Here is a 12,090-nt window from a genome sequence, read left to right on the forward strand (position 1 = left end):
GAACAGAGTACTTAAGTTCATATATGTAAAAACTTGGCCACAGTAGTGTGTGTACTTATTCTACTACTTGCAAAGAAAAATGTACACCTGGTGCTTGCTAGTTAGTGTTAGACAACTGTTGAGCCCTGATTCGCTGAGAGACTTACTCAAAAAATACCATGGAAAGCATGAGAGGAAAGCACTTAATATTCGTCTCTGGTATTTGTTCAAAGTGTACATGACACACACACACATGCACACACTAGTATATAGTCCATTGAAATGCAATTAAACTTGAAAAAATAACCTAGAGTAAGAACTAGTAAGTGCTTGAATGTTTTCTTTAGATTATATTGAATTTTGTGTTACGATTTATAAAGTGAGGCCCAAACAATATGCAATATGGGCACTAGAGATATTTAAACTATTTTCTGAAGTCCTTGAAGTGTTTTTAACCATGTCCATGATCTTTATGCACTAGGTGCTGGGATATCCAAAAATGTGTTCAGATATTTTGAACTGTCCAAACAGCAAGTGATTATGAACTGTCCCATCAGTAAGTGACTGAGCTAATGAAATGGTATTACCCAAAGAAAAGATAGCATTTGAAAAGCATCAGATAAAAGTCTTACTCTGCATTGCTTCAGCTGTTTTTTTAGAATTTCAGAATCCCCCATGGCAGGCCATTCCTCTTTCAGAAAAACATCAACTTCAGCCATCCATTTCTTCAAAGTTTTTATGTGATTCTGGAATAAAAAAAATACAAAACAATTTTGAGATATTATTAAGCTCTGATTGTTCTCAACACAGTTCATTATGATGATATGTCTGAATATAAGTCAGGAAACAATTTCCATGTTTGAGGGATGTCTCACTGGAGCTATTCTAGAAAAGAATATTTTTACTAAGACTGCATTTTATGGCTCATAGTATGAGCATTGGTGTATGAAATCTGCTATTGTTAAAAATAAAAAAAAATACTGCCAAATGTGCTTTTATGGTGTTTCTCTTGAGAACATTAAATCATATCCTCTCTTGAGAAATTTGAAGTTACAAAACAAGGCACGATAATACTAATAATGTGCCCTTAGTGTACATAAAACAAACGATGAACAGTAAACCCAATGTAATCGTGCCTTTATAGCTTCCCTAAACCTGAACCTCCACAAATTGTTTTCTGCAGTTGACAGGTTAAACAGTTCCTTCAGTTGGGAAGCTTCAGGAAAGATTATGTTACCTTCCAAGACAAAGCTTTTAGTTTCATATTTGTGTGACTAGTTAGAAATAATGATCAGGAAGACCATGATATCTTTTGTCATTTATAAATTTACAAGAACCTCCCATCCATTTTCCTTGTATTACTTTTATTCATGTACTTCGTTTCAGTCACTTTTCAAAGGTATAGCTGTCACTTCTTTAACTACATGTAATTCAATCACAATGTATATTTATATTCTTTCTCCTTTCTAAAATTTCTATTGAGAATATATGCTTCACATAAGGTTTTCCCTTACATGTCTCCACTATCTTCAATTCAGGTCTTACCATGAATTCCTTGATAAATTAATTTTAATATCTTAAGTTCATTCATTCTTACTTCACAGAAATCCTTTTCCTAAATTTATGCCAGTGATCTCTTCCCTTTTTATGATGATGATTGGATGATGGAAACATAACTTCAATTTCCATTCTTAAAATTACTGGTAAAGCTGGGTGTTGGTGGCTCATGCTTTAAATCACAGCACTTGGGAGGCAGAGGCAGGTGGATCTCTGTGAGTTCAAGGCCAACTTGGGCTACAAGAACTAGTTCCAAGACAGGCTCCAGAACTACAGAGAAACCTTGTCTGCAAAACTTAAAAAAAAACAAATAAACTCCAAAAATAAAATTATTGGTAATAAACCTTTGTAATTGTTCTTTTGTTGTTATGTTTAATTCCATTTCCCATGTGAAATGACTCACGCAAAAGAGAAACATTCATGACCATTTATGACATAGTACATTTCTGAACCATATATTTTATTAGAAAACATACATATTGTGGATGAAATATTGTACATATTTCAAACAAATGAGAATTTGCTCCATTTTGCAAGGATCTCATTTTGCCTCTTTAATACTGATTTCCAGTAGTTCAAATTATAGTTGAGAACATCTGTATAATGATTAGTGTTTCATTAGCTCTTTTCCTTATATATGGAGTTCTTTCTTGCCCAGTTATACTGCTTAATACAGTTCCACATAGTTAATATGTTCACAACTATTCCCAATCAAAAATATCCAATGTGACAGGGTGACGTTGCAGATAAAAAAAGTTAAACATGCAAACAATATTCTTTATCAGTTGGCATATCATAACATCGATAGTAGAATGCTAGAAGGCTTATTTTATTAAGAGAAAACTAAAAAAGACAAAAGGTGAAGACAGTGAAGGAGAGCAGATTAGATGGAAAAGATTCAGAGTCAGAGATAGTCAACAGAAGATGCTAGGATAATAGAAGATGTGCTAATGAATAAAAGATTGTGTGCTGCTTTGAGAAGCTAAACAGAGCAAACAAATCCACTTTCTCTTAAAGCCTGCATTCATAGCAAGCCTCACCCATACATGTAGATTATTGTACATTCTGCGTAGTGTTTAAAGCTGGAAAATATAGGAACGAACAATTCACTGGTAGGACCAGAATTGAAGTAAGGACACTTCTAATATATTTGACTCATAAGTATATGTTTAATTCTGGAATAATATGTTTTAAATATTTATATTAAAATTTTTAACTGTAAATTGTTGTTGGTGAAAATAATCGATTCAGTCCTATAGAAAATCCAAGAAGAATGTATCATTAAATTTTCTTAGGAAAAATAGTAAAGTTATACTCATTTGTGGAAGATTTGTCTTTAATCTCATCAAGCCTTTGAAGGACTCTGGGAGTCAAATATCTCTTTCCCATCACATATTACAGTGCACTGATCTGTGGAAAATAAGTATGAATATACAAAGAAAAACCTTGGCTTACCTGAATTTTTCGAAGTTTATTCATATGGTCTTCTAGCTTTTGGCTATGTTCCATCAGCTGGGTGGAGAGCTTCTTCCAGCGCCCCTCAACCTCTTGAAATTCTAACTGATATTTCTGGCTTATTTCTGAAGGCGCTTTCTGGGACATTTCCTTCACAGTGGTGCTCAGATAGCTGAAGCCACTTTCTTGCTCTTTCAAAGAACTTTGCAAAGCCTCAAAATTAAACAATGGAATGCGTTTATATTAAATGAGGCATAATTGATGAGATTTTCTCACATCAAGAAGAAACTAAATGATAGCTTATGTAATTTAAAGATCTAAACAAAGAAGAATTTCTGACAAAACAATTTGCATGTGTTCATATAAATAATGTCTAATGTGTTCCAAAGCATATTTTATTTAAAGAGGAATTTGGTATATCTAATTTTTACTGAATACCTATATATTGATAATTATGCTTATTATATAAGTAATGCATTATAGTTTTTTAGTTTACCTGCAGTGAAACCTCAATAAACCAACCTTCAATATTTCTTCTTAAAATTATTACTAAATTAAACTTATATGTGTGAAAACCTTGAATAGTTTATCAAGACATCTGATTACTAACAGAAATTAACTAAAGTTTTATAATTAATTTCTAACTTTCCACTTTGATGAAATGTGCTTACATTCATCCACTTGTACTACTGAACATTTTTAAATTATTTGTGTAAAAATAGAATTTTTATAAGATTATGTTTGTATATACAACGAAATGAAAATTTGTGTATTAATATAAAATACTGAAGATACTTCCTCAAAAAATTAATTCCCATCATGAAATGCATTTACTCACTTCTGACTGACACTAACTATGTACTAAGGAAGATTATATCTCATTTGTTACTTCATCCTTTAGAACTGCATTTATAATTTATCATAGGGCTATTCAAAGTTTATTATATGCTTGGTGACTTTTTTTTTGAAGACTATTCCTTGGCTTTAGAAAAAAATTACTTTGTGTCATTTTTCTTTCCTTTGCTCTTTTTGCATTGGTTGTTCTTGTATCTTCCCGACATGTATGACTCTAACAGATGCTTAACAATATTTCACCATTATAAATTCTTTAAAACACTTCATTGTACATAGTAGTTTTGGTTTTCCCCAATGACACAGGGTCTTTCAGATATTCCCAATGGTTTCTATGATTGTTCTTCTATGGCTTGTTTTTTTGTTATAATATCAGCTTCTAATAATTAATTTAACATTAGTTTTGTACTTTCAATATTCTTAATAGCTTATTTTTATAGGCTCAATTTTCTGAAGTGTATTAGTTCTTTTGGATCACACTTTTATCAAGTGAACATCAGAAATACTATACCAAATATGTAGAAAGAGGAACTCTGCTGCAATTTTTTCTGTATTATAATATAGGAAAACTATAATTAGGGATTATATAGTAAAAGAAAATATTTAAATAAAATTTCCTTAAAATTACTTGTAAAAAGAACTAACACAATACCATTTAAAAGGATTTGAAATAGCTAAAAATGTAATAGTATTTTTATTAACTTAATTCTTAAAATATAGACATACTATCTTAATTTCTAACTATAATGAATATATTTTCAGATTTTAAAGGAATGAGTATACAACATAGTAATTTTGGAATCAACAAAAATTTAGTCCTTATATGTCTTTATATCATATTATTTTCCCATATTATTATTTAACCTTTCTTGACTTTGGTTGTTAAAATACCTACTCAGTGTCAAATATTTCAACAGAATCTTACATAAATCTATTGATTAAATCTATGCTTAAAGATATCAGGATTTATAAAATATGTAATTATGATAAAATAATGAGATCTAATTCAACACTTATACTTGATCTCTTAAAATATACATTAAACTTAAAAGTAAATTATAGTTTTATTCCACAGTATTCTCCTGTTCCTTCTTTTAAACTCCTAATCTGTGATCCCTACCTTTATTATCTTTATTTATATTTAATGCAACAACAATGCAAGTTTTAAGACATGTTCTTTGTTGCTTATAGTAGTCAATTGTCCACAGACCTGCAGTTTCCCGAGTCTCTGCTCCATTATTTCATATTCAGTGACACTAAGATGAGGTATAGAGAGTTTATTTTCTGACTGCTGGATCCATGTCCGGATGGTGCTCATTGTCTCCTGATAGCGTGTTGGTGGTAAAGCGTCAAAAACTTTATCAAAGGGAACAAAGAGAGAAGAGAATTACATCAATTTAAAGCCTGGAAAGAGAACACTAATAAAACCAATTAAAATCCTGTCATATGTTCCTTATTTGTCAGCAAATACAATTCTATTATCTTAAGTATTAATTAATATCCTTGCCTGAAATATAATGGAAAGTGGTTGTGATAATGAAGATGCTTTTTTACCTAATACTTGTTTGATATGTTAAGAACACTGTATGCAATATTGAATTTTGAAATATCCTGGATAAACATTTGGCAGGGATAGGGGGATAAGGAGATGGGAACTTGAGGGAGCAGGTTAGGCAGGTTGGGTGCAAGATTCACAGTCAAGCACTAGGCCTACCTCTGGGAGTTCTCTTGAAGAAAATGAGGAAGGATTGTATGAGCCAGGAGGGTCAAGGTCATGATGGAGGAATCTACAGAGACAGCTGACCTGAGTTTATTGGTCTCAATAGTTAGGGAACCTGCATGGGACCAAGGTAGGCCCCCTACATGTGTGAGACAGTTGTGTAACTTAATCTGCTCATAATATGTCTAGCAGTGAGATCAAGGCCTGCTGATTTTTGGAAACCTGTTCCCCATGCTGGTTTACCTTGCCCAGCCTTAGTACAGGGGGAAGAACTTGGATGCTAGGTTTAAGTCCATGGGAGGCCTGCACCTTTCTGAATGGAGAGAGTGAAGAAGTGGATGGATGAGGATAGGGGTAGAAGGGAGCTGAGGCGAGGGAACAAGAAGAGAAGAGGAAAGAGAAACTATGGTAGGTATATAAAATTTTAAAAAGAGTGGGAAAAATAATATAGTCCCTGCTAAATAAACCATGCTAAAGTAAAAGGCCATATAAACAAGATATATGGATAGCACAAATTGGACTTAATGGATTTTAAATGAGAGAGAGAGAGAGAGAGAGAGAGAGAGAGAGAGAGAGAGAGAGAGAGAGAAGAGAGGGAGAGAGAAGAGGGGGAGAGAGAGGAGAGGGGGAGAGAGAGGAGAGGGGGAGAGAGAGAGGGGGGAGAGGAGGGAGAGAGAGAGAGAGAGAGAGAGAGAGAGAGAGAGAGAGAGAGAGAGAGAGAGAGAGAGCGAGCAAAGATTGAGTTGGGAAAGGAGAGTAGTCATCTTTCAGGAGTTGAACAACAGAGTATTTTTCCATGCTGGGAGTCTGAAACCCCAAGAAAGGCATTTTCTATATGGGTTACACAATTGAAGGAGTTACGATATCCTCTAACAAATAACACTTTGGTGTACAGAGTATAAGAGAAATACCCTAATATCTACTTCTCTTATCCTCAATGTCCTCTGAGTTCCTTGCTCTCCTGACTAAAGAAAATAGGCAATTTGAAAAAGAATGTGGAGGAAATGTCATATGGAAAGAACAGGGAATGATATAGGGATGGGAACATTTGGCAGACTGGTAGACAAATGATCTTAAGAGTATAATGGTTGAGGAGAGAACAGGGAATGGTGTGGGGAAGGGGTGGGGGCAGATAAATGATCTCAAGAGTATGATGGTTGAATAGAGCAAATGATTTTATGAAGAACCCAAGAGTAGACATGAATTGATTCCAAAAATTTTATATTTTTTTAGTACTTCACTAATAAAAATATGATTTTTACTAGATACATTTTTATATATTAGAGCCTCTCCATAATAGAATAATTTGTGGTACATAAACACAATTTTAAGTAGTATATCAACTGATCAGATAGTAATCAAGAGGCTTTCTTGTAGACAGTGATATGACCAGACTAAACGGAGGTGGAAGACTGAATATCAAGCCATATGTATTAACAGAAACAATTTCATTCCACAAGGAATATAATAAATAGAATAATCCCTAGAAATGGTTGTGTCTAGTTAAATAAGAACATTTATTTACTTTTATTAAAATTTTCAGAAACTGATTCATAACCAAACACCAAATATCTGTGTATTTACAAATAAATACAGAGATATATAGATTCATTCATAGTCATATATAATCCTAACTCACACAGAAAGTGCATTTAAAGGTTCATTTCTACCTTATTCTGAAATATAATAAGAATAATTAAAAAATGTAATAGGTAGAAAGAAAGGAATTGGTACCAAAGTAGATGAAAGTGTTCTATATTTTTGAGTTCCTTTAAGCAACACTGAGTATCAGATAACACTTTTCTGTTGTTACTGATATATACATTTTATAGTTTCGGTAAAAATAGACTATTATATAGAACTACTATACAAATATTGGTAAAATATTTAGGGTATATGTGGTGGCTTGATCACACTGGCCCCTACAAACTCATTGGCAGTGGCATTGTTAGGAGGGTTAAGTACAACCTTGTTGGAGGAAGTGTGTCAGAGACAGGCTTTGAGGTCTCATATATGCTCAAACCACACACAATTTACTTTCTGTTTCCTCTAGGATCAATATGCAGCCCCTTCTCTACTCTCAGCTCCTTCTCCAGCACCATGTTTGCCTGCATGGCACCAGATACTGCCTTTCCCGCCATGAAGATAAGGAATTAAATCTCTAAAACTGTAAGCCACCCAATTAGATGTTTTTTCCTGATAAGAGTTGTTATGGTGATGGTGTCTCTTCACACTTATAGAAACTCTAAGTTAAAAAGAAGTCGGTAACAGGGACTAGGGTGTTGTGATAGGTCCTTGAGACTGTGGATTAGAAAAGCAATTGAACACTTTAAGTGTTACCTAATGATCCATCCTTACAGGAACATAGAAAACAGTGGGGCTAAGTGTGATTTGAACTGTGGGTTCCTGGATCAAGAGGTTTCAGAGGAGAAGAATATTAGAGTGTGTTCTAGAAACTGATCTTGTCATATTCTGGTGAAGAGTGTGGCTACTTTTTGCCCTTGTCTGAAAAGTCTTCCTGAGGCCAAATAAAGAGTTTCAGATTAATTCTCTTGGCAGAGGAAATCTCAAAACTGTAGTATAGACTCTGTCATGTGGTTAAGGTTATTAGTGGTAACTCTAATAAAAATTTATAATGAAAAGGAGCAAGTTGAAAAAAGAACATACAAAATGTACAATTTGAGGAGAAAAAGAACACCAGGAAGTGGAATGGAGTTAAATCCTGTGCTCAAGGAGATAAAGAGATTAAGAAATGGAATAAAGGGAATTGTAATCTCAGGGTAAGATCCCACCCATCCAAGTTTCCAACTCGTGAAAAGCAATTAAAGACAAGCTTACAGCAAAGTGTGGTGATGCATACTTTTAATTCCAGCTCTCTGAAGGCAGAGACCGGTAAATCTTTGAGTTTGAGGGAAGCCTGGTCTACAGAGCAAGTTCTAGAATGGTCAAATTTAATGCAGTGAATGAAACCACCCAAACCAGAAAGCTGGTGAAGATTTAATTGAATAAGGGGGCCATGTTCCTGCCATGCAAGCAACAGAACATAGCAGCTTTACCCATGTAGTTCTGGATTTAGAGTCAAGAAAAGAAGAAAGACATTATGTAACCTTCCTCTGCAAATAAGGAAAGCTGTCGATGCCAGGCAAGTGTTAGGGGTGTCCCTAACTGTAGGTCATTTTGTGAAGCTGTGTAGCTGTTGACTAAATTGCCTTAGAGACCCCAAGATGTTTGAGATGCCAGATCCGTGGAATACCTGCTAAGGAGAACTGCTAACAGGGAGAGGAATCATCCCAAAGAAAGAAGTGTGTTTCAGACAACAAAGTTGAAAGGACTTGGAGATCTGAAGAGCCTTTGACACCATACATGGAGATACAGATTTGGAGTTTGCCAAGCCTGATTTTGGTATTGCATTGGTCCAGCATTTCCTCACTGTGCTCTCTCCCCTCCATTTTGATATGGTAATGTACACACCCTTTGCCATTATATGTTGGAAGTATGTGCTCTGTTTTTTGATTTTGATTTCATAGGGGGTTACAGTTAAGAGATTGCATGGATCTCAGAGGAGGCTTTGAACTGTAGAGTTTAAAAGTTGCTGAAACTGTAATAGATGTGGGTACTTTGAAGGTGAAATAAATGCCTTTTGCCTTATGATATGGCTATAAGTCTATGGGGGCAGGTAGTGGAATGTGTTGGTTTTAAAGGAAATGGTCCCCATAAGCTCATAGGAAGTGGCACTATTAGGAGGCATGGCTTTTTTGTAAATATGGCTTCGTTGGATAAACTGCAATCACTGTGCGGGTGGACTTTCAGGTCTTATATCTTCTCAAGCCATACCCAATATTGCAGAAAGACTTCTCGCACACCATGTTTGCCTGCATGCAAACATGTTGCACCATGATGATAATGGAATAAACCTCTAAAAATACAAGCCATCACAATTAAATGTTTTTTCCTGTGTAAGAGTTGCTATGATCGTGGTCTCTATTCACAGTAATAGAAACCCTTACTGAGACAGTATCTTCACAGCAATAGGAACCCTAACGAAGACAGTATTTTAAAGATAAACTTGACATTAGTTTCATTGTGCAGAAATATTAAATTATACCTATTTCTCACTATCCAAGCTTGGATTCCAATTTGATCATTGTATATCAAATAGATGTGCTGAATTATTAAATTCTCACAATGTTCCACATAAATTTACATGCATAAAAGTGAAACTGAAACCAAATAAATTGAAAATTAGAACAAATGTATATGTTTCTCCAAAAAGGTGATAGATATGCAGACTACACTAATCTAATTAGATATTATATACAGGGTTGAGATATTAACCAGTACATCATAAATATTTACAATTGTTGTATTCAGTTAAATAGAAGCAAATATCAGTCCATTTCATATATGAGAATTACAAATTTTTGTATTTGCTACATTATGGAACAACCTAAAGCAATCAGTTAAAGTGAGAATAGTAAATTAGTACTATTTAACTACATTTTAAAGTGGTATGCATTACCTAAAGCTAAGTTAACATCTTAACCTCCATATATTTTTAGTTCATAGTGGGTAAGTAGATAAGTAGATTGAAAGAAAAGCAACAAATAGAAATAAATCTTTTATCAAGATATATTAGAGTAAAAAATAAAGTTTTCAAAAGTAAACTAGAGAAATCTAATTTGAAGCTGAAAGAATTTACTATACTTTGTTCTTATTTAGTGTCATGATGTGGACTGTTCCAAACAAATCCACAACCTTGAATATGTGGCCATAGAGAGCATTTTAGTAGCTATCATAACAACTTATTCTGCAATCTCTGGAAAACTGAATTGTCATTCGCTGCAATGTTTTTGATCCTGTATCTATAACATTACTTCTTGAAAGACTCTATCTAATCTTCATTTTTATCTCTTTAATGAGTCTAGACCAACAAAATCTCATTTGGAATGGCTACTATTTCTATCTTCCTTCCTGTCTCTCTGAACCCATATTTCATTTAGTATTTTAAATATCAGCGGTAGTCTTATTTTTCAGAAATGGAAATTCTCTCTCTCTCTCTCTCTCTCTCTCTCTCTCTCTCTCTCTCTCTCTCTCTCTCTCTCTCTCTCATTTTCTGAGAAAGGGTTTCTCTGTGTAATAGCCCTGGCTGTCCTGGAACTAGCTCTTATAGAATAGATAATATCTTTACTCCTCAAATTAATCCACAAAATAGAAACAGAGAGAACAATGCCAAAAATCATTTTATGAGGACACAGTCATCTTGATTGTTAAGACATGCAAATTTTCCGAAACAATAGGTAAATATATGAGAAGCACTCTTATAAAAATAGTAGGATGGAAAACACACTTTCCCTCTGCCCCATTTAGCCATTTATTAATATCCATCTACATTCCTTTGGACACCTGACCACCCACTCTTAACCACGAACCCCAAGTAACCACACTAAGTTGGGACCTGATGTGGGAGTCCCTTCTGTGTGCTGTGATTACCATTGATGAATAAAGAAACTGCCTTGGCCTGGTGATAGGGCAGAAGTTAGGTAGGCAGGGAGGATGGACTGGATGCTGGGAGAAGGAAAGGTGGAGTCATGGACCACTGTGGAGGCATCACGAGAGTAAGACATGCAGTAACTTTGCTGGTAGGCCACAGCCTCGTGTTGATATATAGATTAATAGAAATGAGTTAAATTAAGATGTAAGAGTTAGCCAATAAGAAGCTAGAGCTAATGGGCCAAGCAGTGGTTTAATTAATACAGTTTCTGTGTTATTATTTCGGGGTTAAGCTAGCTGGGTGGCAGGGATGAACAAGCGGGCCCTCTTTCTTCCAACAGGGACCCAGGTGCCGGAAGACAAGTTTGAGAAGTTTTATAAATAATTTTGTGTGCAAAATGATTATATGTATACATTTATAAGTATGTAAACATAATGAATATTAAATGTTTACATTGTAGTAACATAGGAAAACCCCAGCTATTAATATGACTCTTCAATACTTCTTTAAACTGAAGATTGAAGCAAACAGGCATACAAGATTTAAAATAACGTTCCAGTGAGGAAGTTAAACTATAGAATATCAATTAAAATTATTTTATTTTAAATAATGTTTGTGTATTTCTTCAAAAAAATAAATACAATATGCTAAGATGTATGAAAAATTAAAAATAGCTTTTTCCATTTAGAGGTTTGACGCTCAGCATCTATTATACTGTAATCCACTAGAGGGCGCTAATATCATTTTAAATTTATACCGACTGATTTTTTTTTTTCCCATTAGAAAAACAAACCCCTTAGTAAAAACTATTTTATAAAGTAGAGGAAAAGGAAATACACACTGTAAACTTAATTCAATTTAGTCAAAAACGATATTGTAAAGCTTTAGTCATATCTAAATATTCTGGAAGTATTTTAAATGTTTTTTTGTAATATTTACAAAGATAAACAATAAGAAAAATGTGAAATATACTTCCACACAATTAAAATTTCACTAAAAGTAAGCAACATCCTTAAATCCTAAGCATCCACTATAA

The 12,090-nt window shown here is 34.0% G+C and overlaps 1 protein-coding gene across 8 annotated transcripts in view; it reads right to left on the bottom strand.

The window, feature by feature from the left end:
• Positions 1-12,090, bottom strand: part of Dmd (dystrophin) — a 2,313,977-nt gene that overhangs the window by 1,347,880 nt on the left and 954,007 nt on the right. For all 8 annotated transcript variants that reach the window (XM_075957213.1, XM_075957212.1, XM_075957218.1 and 5 more), the window contains exons 22-24: positions 5,054-5,199; positions 2,992-3,204; positions 612-725 (exon numbers count right to left, since the gene is read on the bottom strand). In XM_075957213.1, coding sequence (XP_075813328.1) covers positions 612-725; positions 2,992-3,204; positions 5,054-5,199 — 473 coding nt within the window. The remainder of the gene's footprint in view (positions 1-611; positions 726-2,991; positions 3,205-5,053; positions 5,200-12,090) is intronic.

This window comes from Microtus pennsylvanicus, chromosome X, assembly GCF_037038515.1.
Source record: "Microtus pennsylvanicus isolate mMicPen1 chromosome X, mMicPen1.hap1, whole genome shotgun sequence".
Taxonomy (NCBI): domain Eukaryota; kingdom Metazoa; phylum Chordata; class Mammalia; order Rodentia; family Cricetidae; genus Microtus; species Microtus pennsylvanicus.